The sequence below is a fragment of the Lycium barbarum genome, chromosome 5 (assembly GCF_019175385.1).
Source record: "Lycium barbarum isolate Lr01 chromosome 5, ASM1917538v2, whole genome shotgun sequence".
NCBI lineage: Eukaryota > Viridiplantae > Streptophyta > Magnoliopsida > Solanales > Solanaceae > Lycium > Lycium barbarum.
Window position 1 is genome coordinate 142,846,411 of NC_083341.1, and position 23,253 is coordinate 142,869,663.

General features: G+C 33.4%; 2 protein-coding genes, 1 long non-coding RNA gene and 1 pseudogene across 5 annotated transcripts; all 4 read right to left on the reverse strand.

Moving 5' to 3' along the window:
• Positions 1-6,902: 6,902 nt before the first annotated feature.
• Positions 6,903-10,342, reverse strand: LOC132642056 (uncharacterized). Of its 2 annotated transcripts, XR_009583044.1 has the most exons (5): positions 9,873-10,342; positions 9,063-9,157; positions 8,890-8,951; positions 8,151-8,235; positions 6,903-7,105 (listed from the first exon to the last, which is right to left on the reverse strand). It is a non-coding gene; the product is annotated as an uncharacterized LOC132642056 (long non-coding RNA). The 2 variants fall into 2 exon arrangements; XR_009583043.1 differs by lacking the exon at positions 9,063-9,157 and having other exon boundaries at positions 9,873-10,332.
• Positions 10,343-11,306: 964 nt separating this feature from the next.
• On the reverse strand, positions 11,307-12,437 carry LOC132639957 (uncharacterized). The gene is made up of 3 exons (XM_060356331.1): positions 12,369-12,437; positions 11,800-11,952; positions 11,307-11,633 (listed from the first exon to the last, which is right to left on the reverse strand). Exons 1-3 carry the CDS (start codon positions 12,435-12,437, stop codon positions 11,478-11,480), a joined length of 378 nt encoding a protein of 125 aa, XP_060212314.1. The 3' UTR covers positions 11,307-11,477.
• A 1,123-nt stretch (positions 12,438-13,560) lies between these two features.
• Positions 13,561-17,008, reverse strand: LOC132642057 (protein REDOX 2-like). 2 transcript variants are annotated; one of them, XM_060359312.1, is made up of 4 exons: positions 16,495-17,008; positions 15,640-15,889; positions 14,479-14,544; positions 13,561-14,008 (listed from the first exon to the last, which is right to left on the reverse strand). In XM_060359312.1, exons 1-4 carry the CDS (start codon positions 16,830-16,832, stop codon positions 13,784-13,786), a joined length of 879 nt encoding a protein of 292 aa, XP_060215295.1. In that variant the 5' UTR covers positions 16,833-17,008; the 3' UTR covers positions 13,561-13,783. The 2 variants fall into 2 exon arrangements, with proteins under 2 accessions (XP_060215295.1, XP_060215294.1); XM_060359311.1 differs by having other exon boundaries at positions 14,362-14,544; positions 16,495-16,942.
• An 800-nt stretch (positions 17,009-17,808) lies between these two features.
• LOC132642872 (protein DMP8-like) lies at positions 17,809-21,317 on the reverse strand (annotated as a pseudogene).
• Positions 21,318-23,253: the final 1,936 nt, after the last annotated feature.

Sequence of the window (23,253 nt, forward strand, 5' to 3'; positions counted from 1 at the left end):
GAGCATAGAATGAGGTGAAAAGAGAGTAAACTTGAGACTTCTTAGAGATAGGAAAAGTCCGCAAAAATTTACTAAAATCATCAAGAAATAGTACATAGTAACGACGCCCATTAGAGCTAGCTACGGGCGATGTCCAAAGATCACTATGAACTATATCAAATGGAAAAGCAGTGAATGACATCGATTCATAAAAGGGTAATTTAACTTGTTTCCCCAAAGTACAAGATGAACATAAAAACTGTTTGTTCCTATTACAGTCAATAAAATGCTTGTTATGAAGAGAGCGTAAAGTATTGGCTCCCGGATGTCCTAAGCGACGATGCCATAAATCAGGAGACAAAGCAGTGAAGACGAAGGGGATTTTGAAGGTGAGGCCTGGATGACGGTGGAGAGTGGATAGAGGTCCCCACTACTGTTACATCTCATTAGTTTGTTCCCCGTCTGGAAATCCTTCACATAAAAACCAAACGGGTCAAATTCAACAGAAACCCAGTTATCAGTGGCAAATTTTCGGACGGAGATAAGATTTTTAATGAGCTTGGGTGCATGCAATACATTATTTAAGGTGAGCGGGGGGTGCGGAGGTGAGAGAGTAGTGTTCCCGAAACCATGAATTGGAATTACATGCCTATTACCAACAACAATATGATGATTACTATTGATGAGAGTGTACCTTGGTCCGAGGTCATATGTGAAGTTGCTCAAAGGGAGGAGGATTGCCCAACTTTTTATCTGGGGTCTTCTGTCCGGTCTGGAGCGTGCACATTTATGGACCGGAGGCATTTTCACCTCCCATCGGTCCAGGACCGGTCAGTTGGTCCGAGGGCATTCTGCCACCCTTTTTTTTTTGGGATCCACATTGGATCGGGCCTGGGCCCGGCTCTGATACCATGTAGGAAATCAATTCCTTGATTAATTATGATGTTCTATCATCAATATATGCAAGAGACTTACCTTATTCTAGGAGATATTCTAGTTGTACATAATATTCTAGGAAATATTCTAGTTGTACATACTAATGACTAATATTCTAGCTGTACATAATAATGACAAAATACAACGGTTATCAAAATGTCTAAAAGAGAATTACCTGGGGTTTTGCTAGAAGTTTTACACAACTATAAGTGAGGCTTCTACACACATTCATCCGAGGTTTTGCTTCTTGCTTTGTTATTGAATGTTGTTTTTTCTTTTCTTTCTTAGCGTGGTGGTTTTTTTTTTTTTAAATAAGTTTATGTTCAATTTTCTTCTTATGTTTTTAATCAGGAAATCTAAAAGACAAAACGACTTCTTTCATAAAAATTGAAGTCTAATAATACTAACACAATTAGGCACTGTAACCACAATTAATCAAAATAAAACATGAAGATTATTGAATATGGAAGAATGTAAAAGCATGAAAAATATTTAAGCAAACTTTGAGTTGGAATGAAGTTCCAACATCTTAATTATACACACACTCTCATATATATAAATCAGTGCTACATTTTATGCTTAGAGGTACTCCTCCAGCCACTATTTTAAAAGGTTAAAGTGCATAGAAATATTTTCGTAGTTGGGGTGTCGGGCAGAGGAAATCAATTTTAACGATGCAATCTTTCAAGGGGTCTTTATTGATTTGATTGTATGGTTTGGTTGCAGGTACGGGTTGAAGCTATGGAAAAAAAAAAAAAGAGGAGAAGAAGGCATTATACTGTTTTATGTTAATTTTACTTTAAATTACAATTTTATAGAAGTTACGTTCTCCTAATTTTTACATGAATGGTTTACTTTTAAGCAGTGAAAAATGTATCAAGAAAACGGGGAACAAGGATGAATGTAATGATATATTTATTTCCTTTAAATAAAGTCAAATTAAACAGTATTATCAGCTAATGTATCCTAAAAATAGAATTAAAGTATGATTTTAAAAAAACAGTCGTCGATTAACTGTTTATGGTAATTGAAAAAAGTATAGCATTATGTATATTTGTAGTTGTTAATGTAGTTTTCGATATTAAAAGTTTATCCACACTCGGTGTTTCATACTAATTTACTATGATTAAATTATAAACTAACGAGAGAATATGTAATTAATTAATATTTAGTAATAAGAATCTTTCTATTAGACAATCTGGATGAACTATTTCTCTTTTCATGATAAGTAATTTTATGAATTCATCATCAAACTCTAACTCTGAATCTTATTGCACTTAAGACGTAATCTTACAGCAATTTAAGAGGAGGAAATGATTTCCCTTCTATGTTGACCTTCTAATCAACGGTGGTGGATCAAATGATTTAAATTTCACAATTTATGTAATAATAAAATTTTAATATAATCAAACAAATAAGATAATAATTTTTGTATTATTTTTCTCTATCACCTTCCGGGGATCACGCGGGTACTATACTAGTGTTTTCTAAACTTCAAAATTGTAGTCTTCCACAAAAAAAAAAAAAAAAAAAAAAAAAAAAAAAATCATCAACGGAATTGTTAAAAAAGGACATCAATGGAAATTGGTAAAAAGATAACGTCAACCGGTAAGTTTCATAATTACTTCGATTTTCTCTTTATTTTAGTTAAATTTGCAAGCTTAATCACGAAAGGCAAGTTTCATAATCACTTCAATTTTCCGTTTATTTTCTTGTATTATATTCAAATAATGATTTATTCAAAATTGATTAGATAAGGGAACATTAACCGTCGTAATTGCCTATACTACAGCAAATTATAAGGACACTAGGTAAATCACCCGCGCTTCGTGCGGTCATACACGACCTCATTAAGGTTACGTACGATTGTTCCCTATTCTCCGTTTAATAAAAATAACCCAAATGTGTTGTTTAAAAGATTTGACACATAGCTGAAGTAGCTCAAATGTATGCCTGCAAATGTGGTTTTCTCCGTTTCTACGTATACGTAGGATGTTTGGACGATAATTGTACCATACCAAGTGGACGAACCTGAATTTTCACTTTGGCGGTTAAAAACGTGTAGAAGTAAACACACGAAGAAGGGGAAGGGGGTTCAACATGTACTATATATACACAAAAAATACTTTTGAACCATGGATAATTTGTGTACTTTTCTGCCGAAGGGGTACCCCCTATGGTTTATCTGGCTCCGCCCCTGAGCGTATCAAATTTTTTTAGTGGGTCGTAATTCTAGCTTGTTTTAAGTGTTGGGTTAAGTGTTTCATACGTAGGTCCTGTGGTGTTGCTTGCTAAGTTACATCCTTTGTATACCTGAAATCTAAAGGTGACATTTTGTTTTTTTTATTAGAAAGTTATTGTTAGGTATAACCTTAGAAAGTGTGTCAAAGTCGTTGAACAGTAACTGAATCTAGTGCAGATGGTGTACCACAAACTGTATTCTACTTAAAATATTGATTTCCATATCGCAACTTTTGCATGTTCGACTGGCAAAAAACCCAAACGAATAAAATCGTGTTACACCCTAAGCACTTATATGAACTCTCAGTCATGTTCTGTCATGTTGCTCATTTAACTTGCTTAGTTGTTGCAAACTCTAAACTTTCAGTCATTGATGCGTAATTTATCTATCTTTTTTTTTTAGTTCTTTATGGCATACAAACTTTTTTTTTTTTTTAATTCATCTAATTTTTAGGAATTTTGGGGTTGATTCTGAATCGAGAAACTAAACACGTGACACAATTGAAGCAATGAAGGAGAAGGAAATAATAGTTGGAGTATAAGCTGGAAAATTGGAGGAACTTTCAACTCTTACTAAAGTAAAGACTACGAATTGTGAAAGCATATTAGCCCAGGTGGCAGAAACCCCAACAATCACAACCGAAGCATCGGAAGGCTTGACATGACGATTAATGATAAATAAATCAATTTTTGGAGGGGAACTTTCCGCTTTGCATACGTTAAAGGAACTCTTATAATTTTAAGATGAAGCTACATGTATCATATCTCAAGTTTTAGCTTTTATTTGAGAGAGAATAAATGAAAATTTGATGTGTTAAAGTACTTTCAATTCACCTATTCGTATTTATTTTAATAGTTCATGATTAGATCACCTGTGCTTCTCACGGTTGTGCACGACCTCATTAAGGTTACGTATTTCTTGCTGTCAATATCGATCCCAATAATTCGCAGGCACCACAGCACGTTTGCACCCTCTGCGGCCTATACAACACATCTTTTTTTTGGCAATTAAACTAACATTTATATTACCAAAGCAGCAAAATTGTACAAGAGAAAAAAATGTGATGGTATGGCAACCTCACAGGGGCAAAACATATAACGATGTCATCATAATCTCCTTAGTGCTAGTGGTAAACTATAGCAAACTATGGGTAGAAGTTAAGAACAACTAATCTTCTTGCAAGCTTCTTCTTGAGTGATCCTCTGTAGAATATATCCTGCAAAATTCTCCTGACCACCATCTTAGGTTCACACAGTTTGGTTTGAAAATTCTTCTGATTCCTCTCGGTCCACGCCTGGTAGACATACAAGAAAGCATTAATAATGGAGGTTTGGTTCAACTTTTGCAGTGCCCAAAACAACTCCTAAATAGCAAATGCACACTGTAAGGTTCTATAGATTTGTGTTCTTAGTCCATTCTAATTCTTGTAACCATTCATCACAAATTAAGTTCATTGAAACAGATTAAGCAAATTATATTCATATCAGATTTTGCAAATCCGACCTCTAAGAAATCAAACTTCCACTCAAACAATAATAAAGATGAAATAAAACACAATTGACTAAGTATAATATTAATTGAGTTCATATGAAGATGTCAATCTCTAAGGAAATCCAAGCTCGGGAAATGTTTAATTTCAAGCTTTTGTACATTTAAGAAAATTTTAAAATCAATGGTGTCAGCCCAACTCAAAATTGTTTGTGTAGCAAAACTATTTATAATGAACTCTTCTATCTACACGTTGTTATTGATACAAAATTTCGAGCATCTAAATATGACAATTAAGGTTCAATGTTTTTTTCTTTATGAATCATTTCTTTTTATATCAAATATAATAGCTGACATTATCTTTCAATAACTAAGACCATACCTCCTCCTATGAAAAGGCATGATAGATAATGGAACTGAAAGCGAAAATGAACCAATTTCATTACTACAAGACAATATCCTTTACATATTCCTATATTTTTACACCTTATTACACTACCAATATTATCGATTAAAAACTGGGTAAAAAAAAATCGGAGCAGAAAAAAGAGATTCCAGTATAAAAGAAGATACCTTGAATGTGGTTCCATGGAGATACTTCTCATTTTTCAAAGGTGAACTATTCTGCGAAAAAAATTACTTTTTCAAGGGACTTTAACTTTCATCACCAAACATATAGTATCTAACTCCACAAAATTTCTTGATTTTTAAACAAAACAGCATACTACTTTCGAGTTTTATCCTGATAATCCAATGCTACTCCAACATTGTAAAAGTATTACTGGGGAGGCAAAGGATTAGATGCAAAACTGAAGTCGAATAGGATCATGAAAACTCACAACTTTATATGTTTAGAGAACCATGTTAGCCTGATAAAGCCTGATAATCCACATCAATTTAAAATATTATAGGACAGGCGAAAGAGAATATGCAAAAATGGAACTGAAAAGGATCAAGAAAACTCACAATTTGAAGAAGCCCCATTTCAAGGTGAAACATTTATCTGCAGTTCTAATGCTGCGACAAACGAACGGGGGCAACACAACTTGTAAAAAAAAATGAATTCATATTGTATGAGTCCAACAAAGTTTGACAGATTTCGAAAGGAAATCATGCAAGATGGAAATTGCAGCCTAACAAAACTGGAGAATTTCACAGATTAGAAAGAGAGTAAATGCGAGATGAAGGTGTCCCTTTGGTTTTGACAAATTTTTAGACTTACCTTAATTAATCCTCCTTAATTGTGTCTTTCAAACTTCAATGCTGTGATGGAAACTGAATTTTAGATCTAGATCATGTTTTCCTTTTCGTTTCTCTCTGTAGTGTTGTTCTGAAAATAACACAAGAATGCCTATTAGATGAAAAATCAAAAGGAAAATAATACCAAATCTGTAAACATCTCCTGGTTTGCCAAATTATCATGATCTGACCAAAAGAAATTCAGAGTCATAGCATGAAAGACAATGACTTAAAGGACTTTTGGATCTCCCGGCAAAGAAAAAAGAAAGAGATCAGGATTACCAAAACACACACGAGGCACAACAAAAATTAAATTACGTATTCACACACAACAATAATTTTCATTTTTACCTATCCTGATTTGGTAATAGAGTCTTAGTACTGATAAATTGGACAAATAATACTATGTGTTGATTAATTAAAGATCCAATCACTTTAAAATGCATAAAATGGGTTGAATAATCATCAATTAGTCAAAGATGCATTTTCGCGGTACATCTCCTCCCTCACTCTTTCTACTATATATTGAAATCTTTAGTCACAGCCATTAGCACAAAAAGGATAATTGACAGACAGAAATAGTTTATGGAAAGTTTTACATACACTCTGAGAGCTTGGAAGCTGTGATCTTGGAAAGTTTTAGAAAGAAATAGTTTTCAAGTTGGAATTACTTTTTTGCAACAACAATATTTGACTTGATAGAGAAAAGTATGATTTCATCTCGTACTTCAAACCCACGACTGTTCTAGAGACAGACAGAATACAAAATTTGAATGGAAATAAAATACTTTATGATGTTGTTTGAAGAATTCTTACAACTGAGTTACCAGAAAGTGTTGGGTTGCGTTGTTTTCCAACAAAAAAGACTGAAGATTTCATTATACTCCATTTTTCAAAGCTTTCAAAGACTCAGAAACAACAGAAATATTCAATAAGAAAAAGTTAACTCGATATTTCAGCCCAAACTTAGTAAAGTGAATAACATGTTATGAAGAGACTGAGAAAGATAGAGAATTGCCTTGTACAATAAGAAAGAGTGAACGGCCAAGCTTTGGAAAAATCACCAAACGTTTTCCTCCTGAATCTGCATCTCCAAACAGAAATATGCAATTAAGCTTTATCTGGCTCTGCCCCTGAAATAATCAGGGTAATTTGCCTGGACACTTCGTTGGTAGAAGTTGTTGTGTGGGATCTGTTTTTTTTATTTCCATCGGAGGGGTCCTGCGGGGTTAAAGATGGTAACTGAGCAGAAACTACCTAAGGAAGTCGTATAAGAGACTGGAAAGATGTCTGATTACAGAACAAAATTAAGCAAGAAGTGTGTGATGCAGGAATTAAGATTTGCACACAAAAATGGTACTGTATTTAAGCCAAGTTCTCATGGAATTTGTGAAACCAACAAATAATCCCTAAATGAATAAGTGGTGGTACTATTTTTTGGTTTAACCTCTTAATCAGGCAGTGTACAAAACTGTAATTAGGGATAAGAATGAAACCAATACTGAATCTTGTATCAGGGGCATGAAAATTAGAAGCTACTAATTTAACAATAAGGCCAACACCAAAAAGCCATAGTGCGAGTTTAATCTACCAGAAGCAATTGGATGGTACTGAATATAAATAAAACCAAAAAAATACTGTATCTAAACCAAATTCAAATGGAATTTGTGTAAACAAAACTAAACTCTAAGTACTGAATATAAACAAAACCAAAAAGTACTGTATCTAAACCAAATTCCAATGGAATTTGTGAAGAAACCTGCTGCATCCACTTGAATGGTATTTCCCTTCAGCGGGCCCTTTACCCGCGCTTCGCGCAGTCGGAGAAGTCTCTAAATATTGTTGATTAGTCCATGTTTTAACTTTTGTAAAAGGAAATTTCTTTAATAATCAAACATATCCATGACTCCATAAAGTATACATAAAAAATATGGGCGAAAACCTTAAATGAAATGCTCTGAAAGACTCCAATCCGAGAATAAAATTTTTAAAAATGGATTGACGCCTCACCAACCAAGGTAGAAGCAGCACCACTGCAAACACTAAAGGCTTGATACGATAGTAGATTATGAATTTGGCTAGGCAACTTTTCAGTCTCTTATTTTTTTATTTTAAAAAATTTATATTTGCCACCTTTTTACTATTACATGTTTTACTGAAAACAAACATCAGCTTTTTATGTTAAATTCTTTCAGTTGTGATGTACCATGGTGTTCATACCTAAGAAACAATTAGGAGATAAGGAGTCAAATTTAAGAAGTCTTACGAAATTCATGCCCTTTGCACACACTTTAGATTCCCTCCGCATAAAGCAACAACCACCTTCAGGGGTAGAATAGCATATGCTTCAACTATAAACCATAGGAAAATATAAAAGTTAGTATCTACACAATTATCACTTTATCTTAAGGAGATTATTGCTTTAATATAGAATAACTAAAAGGGACCCATCCGCTAAATACGATACCACCTAATAGAGATTTTGGTACAGAAGAACACCTGCTAACATCAATACACCAATAAATCTAGTATAGTTTGACACAAACCTGTCCAAGAGAGAGAAAGAGAGGGACCTCCTTGAATAAATTCACTTACGAGAATATTATTATGAAAAATACTAACATCGATCTCTTACTGGATCATTGCATGAACACTTAACTGGCTCAAGCACACTACTCTCACATTTTCACGGACTCTAGTACAGAGTATTGAATATTTAGTTATATGGAGACAATATCAATAAGCGTAATAAATAAGTATAACTATATCTTTGATGAAGCCAATTTTGTAACAGAGGACAATGGTTGAACTATATCTGTTAAAATGTGTGTGCTAGAAAGAAAGCTAAGGCTGCTGGATAAGGTGCAACTTTATTTTCAATGTAATGAAGTACTATCTTTATCTTGGGGATTCTCCTAGCGTCATCTGTGCTTCTTACTTCTCAGCATGTAATGCTTGTACCACTGTTCATATTCAATTAACAACATTATTTATCGTGGACTTACCGAATAAAGATGGTTCGACATGTACCTATGAGCTCTTTGCTTATTTGCTTGAACTTGAGATTCTGAGAATTACAAAAAAGAAACTCATGAACAATGCTCAACATTTTGATAGAATATGCAACCCAAAAGATGGTTCTTAAAACTGTATGGAGAGGGAAAGGATTATAACTAACCGAAGAACTTATCCATGACTATCACCAGAATTAGAGGGTCATAATGGACATGATTGTTTATTTTAACTCTCACAACTCTTTATTGTCTTTCTTAACTACAGTAACAAATAAACAATCAGGAAAAGGAAACACGAATCAAACAATGAGCAAAAAAAAGGAAAAAAGAGGAAAATGAGTTTCTTGGTTTTTGGAAGTGCCTCATCACCGAAGCTATAGCACACTTTATATAAATATATAGATTGGGTCTATTTGAGGAGATTTCCCAATCCATACTTGATAAAGAAAGCAAAAATATGGCTAAATAATTCAGCATTTGAAAAAAAATCCTTGATAACTAAAATCTCTTTATGATTCTACCATGAACAATCATAATGGGCAAATTGTATAACACAATTGAAAAAACTACATTAACAACATAAAGCTTTTAAACTATCAATGTTATCAGTTAAATTTGTATCCATACTCAGTTGAAAGTGAAAGCCAAAACAGAAGATATATTACATGTAGGCTCATCTTAATGAAGTGACTCCTCTATATTATCATACTTAAGAAACAATAATACTATAAATAGCAATTAAGAGAAATAAAAAGTAGGAAACATATATCGTACTATACTAATAAAAAAGGCTTTGAGGAATCAGAAGGAACAATTGTTTGAGAAATTGAAAATAAACTTACAAATGGTAAGGAAGAAAGAAAGAACAACTATGAACAACAAAACAAATTTCAATCATTCATTGCACTGATTCCTTTTCCTTCCTGGTATAATATGCTATATAAGTTTAATTTACCATTCACATCAATATCTACCTTACTAAGTCCCAAAGTAGAGACATTGAGCCACATCTGGTGAACCACAAATAAAAGGAATCCCACCAGAATTTTCCAATACGATATACAGAGCGAAAAAGATGACAAACTGATTAAAAGATGCAATTGTAGCAACAAAAAGATTGTCCCACAAAATAAATAATCAAAGTTCGTAGAGTTTAAGAAGTTTATGTGAAAGAATAGATGAATTAACAAACGATCTTCCTCAATCCTCACCGGTAAACTTCTCTTCAGTTTTTTTTTTTTTTTTTTTTTTTTTTAAGAGAAGCCGTGTTTGGTTGAAGCGGCATGTGAGGCCAAAGGCTTTAGCTTATTGGGTGGTTTTTAAGAAGCGACTCTTGGGATTCTACGCGAAAGCACCGAACCGGTGGGATTTTTCTTTTTTTTTCCTGGGGTTTTTTAGTAGTATGAAGTAGAAATTGCAATAAAAAGGAGAAAATAGTTAAATATAAATGCTAGTCAGCAGGCAAAGTGCCTGCTTTTATATATATATGATTACTCCCAAAGAATTACAAGGGAAGTCAATATATGAAAAATCACTTTGTGAGATTTCACACCTAATATACTGTCCTTAATAAAGGGAGTACAGTCAAACATCTCTATATGGTAGCGTTAGTTTAAAAATTTCATGGCTGTTATTGTGAGGAACTATTATGCAATTATACTCTCATTCGGTGTTTGGATCTCATTTAGCTGTTATAAACAAAAGTACGCCAAAAATTTATTTCTCTATACATTTTATGTTATAAACAAAATAAAATACTTGTTAATTTTAAAATCTCAAATGATTTTCATATTTCATTAATTAAAAATCGAAGTGCCTAATAAATCCATAACTAATTATATCATACCGATAAAAAATTAATCTAAGGAACATATGCATTTAAAATTCATTAAAAATTTAAATATTTTAAGTTTAACGTAAGAATTCTACAATTGTAGGTTGTTTCATAAAATTCAGTCTCTTATTGATAATACAATGCTTGAATTGACGAAGATTCTTGTCTAAACTCAATAGCTTTTTCTTTGATGAATGCATAATATATTTCTTACAAAATATTATTACACAATATATTTAAATATGGTTGTTATAAAGAGGTAATTTTACAAAGAGTGTATCGTATAATGAATGCCAAAACTGTTATAGATAGAACGGATGTTGTTATAGAGAAGTAAAATATATCATAAAAAATCAATTCCAGAAAAAATCAGACCGTTATAGTGAAATACTGTTATGACGAATGTATAGAGAGGTTTGACTATATATACCAACACATATTTATCAACTTACCATTACTCGTGCACAAGTGTGTCGTCTATCTGAAGTACGTCTATATGAAGTACAAATGATTAGTAGCGGATCCAACAATAGGTTCAGCAGAACCCATTTTTGTCAGTATTGAAATGTATCTGTGCAAAGAAAAGAAGTATAGATAGAATTAAATTAAACCAACTCTTGGATTTTAGAACACCCAATGTCTAAATTCTAAATTATTTCCCACCGCAAATGATATACAACTTTTTTAAAAGGTAAGAGCTTCAAACTCCTTTAAGGCTTTACAAGATACACAGAGAAAAGAAGAACTATTTGAACAAGAAACCATGTCGAGAAATGGCAATCTCAAAGGCTTGCATTCTTTCTCCTCGAGCAAAACCATTGCGATCATAAGACGAAATTTCATTTATATTGAGATCAACACAAGTCTGCACTAGTTTCTCACCAACACGTTCCGCTGCTTCCTGTAATCGAGAGGAACAAAGTTAATGACATGATGCTACGACTTGAAAATCCCATAGTAACTGAGATCCCATCTTCAAATTAAGCAGTCTTGAAAACCGAACTACTAAAAAATTTGCTGTAACATAATTTTAAGATTATTGTGTTAATGTGCTGCAAGATACTCACTACAGTGCTGCAAGGTGGATCACCCCGGATTGATTTTTGCAGAGTGTTCCCATAAAACAAGCACTTCTTATTCTGGTCATCTACTAGTGTAGCATACAACTGTCTATCTGAGCAGAAGACTGAAAGTCTTGGTTTTTCAGGAGTGCCATTAAACTACCAAGATCAGAGATATCTTTAATTATTACAGTGAATCCACAAACTTATACATATATGCTGTAGAGTGAGTTCATCAAATGAATTTAGGGAACAATTAATATTAAGCATTGCATTTGGCAACTCAAGTGGAAAAACAAATCAAGAACAATAGAAAACAAACTTCATCAACATCAGAGCATATGCAAAAACCCCGTGAAATCCTATAGTTAATTTCAGGCTCAAGTGGCTAAGTTTGAAATGGATACCATAGTGAAACAAAGGGAAAGTTAATTAGACATGAACTTCTAGGCTGGCAAGTTTCTGAAGAATGGGTGAACATGATACCTTAGGCGAATCACACATCAGAATTCGAGAGGAAGGTGAAGAACCTTATAAGGCATGACCCAAGTTCACATAATACCAGAGCTATTTACCTCGATGATAGCGTAGCCAAGAGACAAATTCACGAGGTCTGTTGGGCTAAAATAGACAATACATGCCATGGGCTAAGGCTGTGACAGCACAAGCAACAAGTTTATGGAGGCAAAGGCCAAGATGGATGACAAGAGCAAAGGAACAAATGCTCTATCTACTCATGCTAGACATAGATATATGCAATGTTTTAAATGTCGTATGAGTGTTTCCTAATAGAAGAGACTTGTTGCCAAAGCCTGATGGTTAAATATAAAGCCATTTTTGGATACTCCTATACAAATAGGCCAAGAAACCAATAAACTCTTTGCATTTACCTTTGTTCAATTATATACACTTGTTCTGTTGCTAAGCAGAAACAATTAGTCTGTGCTCAACATTGTAGGATTGATGTATACTAAAGTATATTTTTATGTTGGAGTTCTTGTCTGCATTACATCCTGTAGCAACTGCAATCCTTAAGTGAACATGAGAATTGCTGCTAATTCCAATATATCCGACTCTTCTGATACTGTATACAGCTACTGGTGTTCTTAGTTCGATTTGGGTTTGCAGTGTCTTCAGTCTTGTCGCTGGTACTATGTTTATGTCTTTGACTGCTGAGCTTCTTATGTATCTGTGGCGTCGCCCTAAATTTAAGCGACAGAAACTTGCACTATTTTTGTTTGCCTTCGATGCCAAAGATGGTTGTGGGTCTGTACAGGATGGAGAAAAAGGGGCTGAATTTGAATGAAGCTGAGTTGACGGGTTGCTATCAAGTTTTCTTGGTTTCCATTTTAGCTGTTGTTCTGTTTTTGCCTTTTTTTGGCCGATCTTTTGGATTGTTCATCCATCTTATGATCTTTAGTAACAAGTGATAGAATGTGGTTTATGCTACTGATTGATACACACAAAAGAGTAGAATATGTTTGTGTTTATGATAACTAGCGTGACATTGCTCAAGATATCTCTAATTTGCCCAAGAAAGTAGTAACCAGATAAAGGAGAAAGTAAGACAAATCTTTGTTTCTTTCACAAACATTAGCTGAAAAAAATTAGATTCACCAAGTATTTTTAACATGAAAACACGAAGGAACAAATCACAAAAGTAAAGTCATGCCCCTATTCGATAAGCTTTCAGAGAATGTAGCCTATTCAAGCAAAATCCAATCCTAAGCCTGACTGCACAATAGCAAATGATGAAAACGGTGAAAATAATTATAAATCATACCTATTCATGCATTGTTCATTCACTTTTAGTAACGGTTCAATTTTGTATACCAAATCAAACCAATTATTCAATTTAATTATAGTTGCATTACAAACCATACCAAATGAGAAATCATGTCGACTTATTAAGTTGATATGAGTTGATTTTTCTTGAACACCTACATAATCAATGAAAAAAATTGCAAAACGGAATGAGTAGCAGTAACATTTATAGTTCGCCATCCCAGAATTCCTCTATTGATTTGTATGGTCCGTCTGGATGAACAAAAATCTCAGCTTTGAATCCCCTGCATTGAGGAATTTCTTGTATCCGCGCGATTTCTTCATTGCTTAGTTCCCAATCCAAAATTTGAAGGTTCTCTTTCATCCTATCCTTGTTAAAACTCTTCACTAATACACTAACTCCTTGCTCATATACCCACCTCAATGCAACCTATAAATATGGATAAAATTAATGATATAATATGATGTAAATATCGAGTGATAATTTTTTGAGACAAGGGTCAAAAAACACCTCAACCTACTTGAACCATCAGGTGTGAGAGTTTCCTATCTAAACTATCGCCAATTAATTAGCAAAACGCACCTCAACTATAATTTTTCACTTTTCCTACTTGATGGTTGAGGCAGGAAAAGTGAACAATTAATAGTTGAGCTGTGTTTTGCTAACTAGTTGGTGATAGTTTAGATACGAAACTCTCACACCCGATTGTTCAGATAGGAAATTAAAAAATAAAGTGATACTTGAGGTGTATTTTTAACCCTTAAATTTTCATTTTCAAATACCTGTGCAATGCTCTTTTGTTTATGAATAGCAATGTCTTTTAGAACAGGGTTTTGCATTACAGCATGATTGCCCCAGACAGCTATCCCATTAGCTCCAAGTGGAGACCATGCACTTACATGTATTCCCTTTTCCTTGCAAAACTCTAACATCTTTTCTTGCCTCCATGCAACATGCATTTCCACCTGTCATTAATTAATCATTTCTCTAATCTTTGTAATTCTTTCACTGATGATAATTTATACTGAAAAAACACTTCAAAAAGATTGAAAACGTTTCACGAAGCATAAATAAAGTCATTGCATGTAAACTTAGTTCATACGACTGTGTACTTAATTCATACGACTTTGTTTTTTCACTTCTTGGTTCGAACGGTTAGTTGCATTGAGTTATTTAATTTCTTGATTCGACAAATTTGAAACCTACAAAAAATAGTAGCTGACATGTTAAGTACAGTACACCGTGGTGAAGAAAATGTATAATAACTATTTATGTGCCTCATTTCCAAATAAGTTGGAGTCGATTGTATGATTCTCACTAACTATACTTTCTTATCTCAATTCAACTCATGTCATTATCATACCAAGAAAATTAAAAAGAAAATTAAAAGTGAAATTAAGTTTAATGTAAATAAGAAATATCGCTAATAATAATCATATTGTAATTGTTATAAAAATCTATGATATAGTCAAAATACTCCTAAAAATAATACGTTCATCAGCGTATTAACATGACTAAAACTTAAAAATACACTTCAAAATAATTGAACGTTTCATGAAGTACAATGAGAATTTGAGCTTTAACAGGTCATTTGAATTTGGTCCCCGATCTATGGTGTTTGTGCTCATCTGATTACCCCATTCATTGAATTTTTAGAACTTTTATTACATCACCTCTTCGGTTCAATTTATGTAACGGTGTTTGATTGGATACGAAATTTTAAAAACATGGAAGATTTTTTAAATTTATGGTTTAAACAAGTCAGTATGGCAATAAATCTTTAGTGATCCCATTCATTGAATTTTCAGAACCCTGTTATATGTATACTCCCGTCTTCTCAATTTATAGAGGGTTGTTTGACTGAATACAGAGTTGAAGAAAGAAAACAGATACTTTTGAAATTTGTGGTCTAAAACAAGTTATAAACATTTGTGTGGCCACAAATCATCTCACTAAAGATAAATGAGAAATTTAAAGTTAAAATATTTTGAATAAAGGAAGCATGATTTTGTCGGCAACATATTAAATCAGAAAGTATTTCACATAAATTTGAACAGTACCTGATTAACTGCCGGAGGAATGGTGGCATGGTGCAGTAGTTGAGAGAGTTTTGTGCAGCTGAAGTTGCATACACCAATAGACTTTGCCAAACCTAATTTGTAACATTCTTCCATGGCTTCCCATGTTCCTTTCATGTCAAATGGAAGTACACCCTTTACTGCCATCTTTATCTCTTCTTCACTGTCATTCTTCTTCATCCTCGCTGGCCAATGTATTAGGTACAAGTCCAAGTAATCCATCCCTAGCTTCCTACAAAGATTTTTTGATATTCATGATTGGTAACCAAAAAAAAAAAAAAACAGAGATTGAAATATAAAGTTGACAAAACATGTGAAGTATAATTATTTCATGTATGTATCAAATTTTACCAACAACAAGAAGAATTGTACTTCAACTGCCAAGATATTACGATCACTGATATTATATGAAGCCTCACTTTCATGTCATGTCTAAGTCCAATATTATTAAGAAATAAATAACAATAATATCGATACTCCGTCCGTTTTAATTTATGTGGTATAGTTTATCTGTATACAAAGTTTAATAAAGAAATGAATACTTTTGAAACTCCTGGTCTTAAACATGTCATAGCATTTGCGTGATTATAAGGCTTCTGAAATTTGTGGTCTTAAACATGTCATAACTAGTGCGACTAAAAAGGCCTAAATAGGAAATATTGCCAAATAAATTGACATAGAAAGAGTAAATAATAACTTCTCTAGCACTCTAATCTTTTGTATTAAGAGAATCGATTCAGATCATAAATTGACCAGTATTAATTTACACAAGATGTTGATGTATTACAGTAATTTTTTTCGATCTGAACATAGGACCGACAATATGAGCAAACTTACGCGAGAGTATTTTTTAGGGCAGGAAGAACAAGGTCGGGGTGTGTGTCCATGCACCATAATTTGGATGTAATGAACACTTCTTCACGGCTCTTAATGAGTCCGTGTTGTAGCGCTTCTGCCACTGCTCCGCCAAGAGCTTCCTCGGAGCCATAGACCGCGGCGGTGTCAAAGTGTCGATAACCGGTTTCAATAGCATCAACAAAAATGGAGATTAATTGATCCTTTGGTGGTAAGGTAAGTTCTGTTGGTGCTGTTCCCATGCCTATAAGAGGCATTTCATGACCAGAATTCAGCACAAATCTTGGGACTGTTAACATTTGCTTCATATTCGTTGTCATGACTAATATGACTAAGTACAAATTGGAATGATACAGAGAAGATTAGAGAAGATTATAGAATGTGGCAATTTTGAGATGCATGTAGATTTTAAATGTACAAGCCATATGAATATTGGCCTTATCTTGTTGAAGTGATAGATTTGATGTGTGGTGGAGGTTGTACAATGTCAACGTTCCCTCCTTTCAACCATTCATTCAAACATAACTTAATGATCGATATTGCAAAGAGGGATTGCTGGGGATCTAGCTATATACTATATGTGGTACCATCTTATACTCCTTAATTAATACTGGACCACTCTAATGTGTGATCCTCTTTTCCTTTCTGTTTCACTATTTATGTCAAGTTCTTGTTTATTTTTGCTGGTAAAGTGGTAAAACAAACTAAATAAGAAATCTAAATCTAAATTCGTTTATAAGCAATAAGATCTAAGTATGTTAGGAGAAGAAATTTCACGTTCTTAAATGCCTTACTCCAAAGTATTCAAGTCTCAACTTCATGGTTGTGTTTTTCATTTGCTAGAAAGTCGGCACGTTGATTTGCCTCCCTCTAGACGACAATGGTGGCCTTGTTGGCTTTCAGCAAATACGTACAATCTTCAATAATGTGTTTAAGCTGACTTGATAAATAAACAATTTGTTTACATTCCTGCTTCATATGCCTTTCCGTTTGACCTGATCTTTACATGGTTGAAAAGACATTTCAAAGGGCTATAACTTTTATGTTGACGATTCTTATTGCTATGGCTTCAAAATCACGATATGGATCTAATTGTTTGGGTTGCGACAATTGATATTTGTTTGATGTTTCACAATTCTTTAGTAAGTCTTAAAATAGGCTTCATATTTCAACAATCACTTTCATATAATACAGTTAATTTCTTTAATCGTTTCTGCTTTCTTATACAATTTGTCTAAATAAATTTTTAAAAACACAATCAGATTTAAGGTCTTTAAATCTTTACATCAAGCAAATAAGAAATTCTTCTTAGTAAAGTAAACATAGTTCTACTTTTTCAAGTGTCGAAATTAGGAGAAGAACGAGTGTTTTTTTAGGAGAATAGAGAAAATATAGTTGGAAATAGGTGCAAAAGTAAAAAGTTTTGTCTGCAAAATTATAACATCAATTTATTAGAAAGAAGAATCCAACTAATTGGGATGAAAGGATGCATCTTTTCACAGAAAAAGGCTCTTACATAAAATAAATTATTAATCCATAGATGTAAACATCGTTCCACTGTTATCAATTGACCAAAAATACAGAGAAACTGCTTAAATTACAATATACAACACATATACCTGGAAAATAGGACACACACACACACAAAAAAAAAAAACTACAAAACATAATCCCGAAAAAAATAACTAGAATAATAATACTCGAAAATTGCTAAGCAGATATACATCCAACGCCATATCTAGTAGTAGGAAAAACAAGAAAAAGTCCACTACAACTAACTCCCACCATTAATGGAAAACTCCTCATGATTTCATCAAGTTCTTTTGCATGTCCAGGGAATAAACAAAGTGTCACTTTATGATCCGAAAATGCAATTGCCACAAACACCAAAACAGACATCATTGCATGTACGAAATCTGTGAATCCCACAACGTACCTATTTGAAAAAAAAAGAGTAACAAATACATTGATTAAAACAGAATAAGCGAAAGACTTTGAGGCATAAATCAACTCACTACATGAACAAAAATTATTTGTGACGCTTGAGAATGCATCACAAATTCGAATGTCACAAAACAAATTGTGATTGAAGAATAAAATCATCAAAAATTTCTTCCATTTGCATAAAATTTTGCCAAAAAATTTCAAATTTTGTTAAGGGAACTCTTTCGTCAGAAATATTCCTTCAGAACCATAAAAATGTCTCAATTTTTGTGAAGGAAAATCTTCCGTCACAAACATAAAACTGTCACAATTTTTTGAATTAAAATCTTTAGTCAGAAATATTTCGTTACAGATCTGTGTTTTTTTTTTTCCTTATAGATGGACAAGGGAGGTTTATGTCTCATAAACTAAAACACAAACACATTCACAAATATTGCAAACTAACACTAACATTACCTTTCATCTTTTGGCACTTCCACACCAAGTCCAGTCTTGAAAACTTTCAACCTTCTAGGAGTGACAAATCCATAGTAAACTTTTCCGTCCGGACCGCGAAAACTATCGGTGAAATGGAAGAAGCATGACAAAGTGCAAATGCCAAGAAGTGTCAAAATCATCATTATGGTGATTGGAGAACACTCCCCTTTGCCAAAAACCGATGGAAGGAGCATTTCGAAAGTTAAAAGAGTTCCTGTTGGGAGAAAATTCACAAGCAATTTAGTTTTTTAGAGTGTTTTTTGAACCCCATTTGCCATTGCTCTTCTTTTCTTGCCACCAATTGGTGGTTGAGGCAATTCTGGGATTGGAACATCTTGTGGCAAATTAGTATTTGTCACGACCCAATCGGAGGGCCATGACGGGCACCCGGAGCTAACCCACCGGGCACCTCTCGTCATACTTCCACAATCATATCTATGTGAGCCACATGGCCTACTCATAATCTCTATGCATCAATAATACACTTTTCATCGGGATATGGCACTTCTATAACAACACAACAACTATGCCCATATATATATATATATATATATAGCCGACAAGGCTATCAAAATGATATACAAAATATGAGCCGACAAGACCAAGAGACATCTAGCTATACACAATTGTCTACGATCCTCCAAAAAGAGTATATAACATCATAAAGACGGGACAGGGCCCCGCCATGCCCATATATATATATATATATATATATATATATAAATATATATATATATATATATATATATATACACACACATAGGAGTACATAAGTAGCGTCAACATCATCATCATAAATATATCTTTCTTTAGGGGGTCAACTATCGTAGGATGAGATCAACGATATCATGAGAGTACCAAGACTTGTGAGCTTTAGTACTTCTAGAAATGGAGGCATCATGGAAGACATTATGGGTTTTGCATATGTGTATGCAACAATGGAATCATGCCTTAGGAAAGAAGGGTTAGCCTTACATACCTTTACGTCTTCTTAACTACTTAACGTTCACCTCAAAATCTTGAGAAATCTACATTTAAAAGGATTCATAACAAGGTTAAGCCTTAACGACACTCTCAAGTTCGAACTAGAATAATTCATGAGCTAGCGAAAATTGGGCAGCATTTCCCCTATTTCATCGACTTCCACCATATTACAAAACAACTTCCAAACAACCATAACAACAATGAAATTATTAACAATACCATAATCAAGAGGCTTCATTCAAGTTAAGCATCATCCAACCCTCAAAACTCCTTTTCAAGATCATTCATACAATAGCTACAACACAACACCATATTTACTTACATACAATATTTCCTCAACATCATTAGTACCACCCACAACAAGATTATACTCATAGCATGCTAAGAATCATAATTCAAATTAACTTATAGCTCACAATATCCTCAAGTTCATTCTTGAACTCTATTTTCACTTTTCTTCCTCCACCCACATGATATAACAATCAAATAACCTTAACCATATGTAAAAGATGTAAAATATTACCTTAATCACTCAAGAACAAGTCTTGGATCAACTTACTCCACTAAAGTGAAGTCTCCAACACCAACACCATAGGAAAACTTGAGTTCCACAAACCCTAGCAAGCTTCTTAGCACTTGATTCTCTTGATATTGGCCTCTTGATCCTTGATTTCACTTTAGATTTGTGTTGATATGCCTGGAGAAAGGTTATAGGGATTTTAAGAGTTTGGGGAAAGTGGGAAATGAATTAAATGAACAAGGGTCGCTCATATATAACAAAAAGAAAACTGGCCCGACCCGGATCTACGGCTATTTATACGGTCCGTACAAATTATACGGTCCGTATAAATGGACCGAATAATCCCACCAGGGGTTCATCCTTCTCTGGAATGGTTCTACGGTGAAGGTCAGTCAATTATACGAGCTGTATAAATTATACGGTCCGTATATATGACCGTATAATCCACTTTTCCCCGAAACTTGTCCTCGACGACTCGTTCAACCCCTAATCCTTATAGAACCTTATTGGCACCTGTATAACGCTTCATTAACCATCTAAGGGTCCCTATAGCTCCCCCTCAAGACATTACTAAACAAATTATAGATCGATTGTTGCGAAACCTTCCCAAACATGACTTACATTTCGCTTCCTTCGACGAACTTAGTTTGACCGATTCATATGACTTCAAAATCTTATGGTACGCGCTTAAAGTTATCAAATACTCTCCTTAATCTCATAAGGACTTCATGTTCACCTTAAGGTTGCGTTGGTCTACTCACAATGCAACAATCCGAAATCTCCGAGATGTAACAGTATTGTACATAGAAGAAGTAGTATTATCGACACGTTGTGATGCACTGTAGATTTTGATCCCAATTGGTCGCTCACTTTGCTCCATTTTTTCGAGAATATTGGGATCAAAAGATATGTAGGCTTTGAATATTGAAGAGAAATGAAGAACGAGAATCAAGTTTGAAATTATTGAAAAAGATCACCAAACGTTCGGAGTATTAGATTGTTGGTTTTTGTTATGTGCTTGATCGATTTATTTATACATGGTTTTGGTTACGTAGAAGCACTTCAAAATTTTGAATCTTTTTTTAACTGTTAGTAACTAACTTCTTGGCAGCCATTGCCACCCGATGGGAAATCTATCTATTATTAAAACTGCCGGCTACTTTCGTGGCGGAAGTTGGAAACATGAAAAACGTGAATTCAAATTCAACAAGTAGTAGATGTGGATACATACAAACGGTTATGCAGTACTATAAGAAAACTAAAATATTTTTCTTTCTCTGCGTTGAATTCATATTCAGTTTTTTATTTTGTTAATAAGTTACACAATGCATTGTATGATTTCTCAATAAAAAAATTTCTTCTTCTGAAGAGGCTTCGTATTTAATTGGTTTTATCATGTTTTTGCAGAGATAGAAGTCTTTGGATGTTAGCGGCAAGGTTTGTACTAAATTGATTTTTATCATGTCTTCTCTCTTTTGCATTTATTTTTAATGTTGAACTGAAGGATGAAAATTGTGTGACATGCCTTTTCAAAATTGAACATTAGTTTGTTGCGCATGGAAAAATTTCTGAGATAGTCTTTTGAAAATATATAGTTACTTCGTTGCATATGCGGCCTATTATGTTTATTTAGTGGTGTTCTCTTTCTATCGCGTGTATCATATATTGTATAAAGATTTTACTATTTTGTAAGGAGATAAAATTTTATTTGTCTATCTTGCAATTCCTTCCCAACTAGATGTTTTAATAAATCTCAAGGTAGGTACTTATTAAACGTTAATTACAAAAAAAATTGTCGTGATTTCATTGGTATTAATCGCAGGTTCTTTACCTGATAAATGTCTAAAAGAGAATTACCTGGGGTTTTGCTAGAAGTTTTACACAACTATAAGTGAGGCTTCTACACATATTCATCCGAGGTTTTGCTTCTTGCTTTGTTATTGAATGTTGTTTTTTCTTTTCTTTCTTAGCGTGGTGTTTTTTTTTTTTTTAATAAGTTTATGTTCAATTTTCTTCTTATGTTTTTAATCAGGAAATCTAAAAGACAAAACGACTTCTTTCATAAAAAATGAAGTCTAATAATACTAATACAATTAGGCACTGTAACCACAATTAATCAAAATAAAACATGAAGATTATTGAATATGGAAGAATGTAAAAGCATGAAAAATATTTAAGCAAACTTTGAGTTGGAATGAAGTTCCAACATCTTAATTATACACACACTCTCATATATATATAAATCAGTGCTACATTTTATGCTTGGAGGTACTCCTCCAGCCACTATTTTAAAAGGTTAAAGTGTATAGAAATATTTTCGTAGTTGGGGCGTCGGGCAGAGGAAATCAATTTTAACTATGCAATCTTTCAAGGGGTCTTTATTGATTTGATTGTATGGTTTGGTTGCAGGTATGGGTTGAAGCTATTGAAAAAAGAAAAAAAGAGGAGAAGAAGGCATTATACTGTTTTATATTAATTTTACTTTAAATTACAATTTTATAGAAGTTACGTTCTCCTAATTTTTACATGAATGGTTTACTTTTAAGCAGTGAAAAATGTATAAAGAAAACGGGGAACAAGGATGAATGTAATGATATATTTATTTCCTTTAAATAAAGTAAAATTAAACAGTATTATGAGCTAATGTATCCTAAAAATAGAATTAAAGTATGATTTTAAAAAAACAGTCGTCCATTAGCTGTTTATGGTAATTGAAAAAAGTATAGCATTATGTATATTTGTAGTTGTTAATGTAGTTTTCGATATTAAAAGTTTATCCACACTCGGTGTTTCATACTAATTTACTACGATTAAAT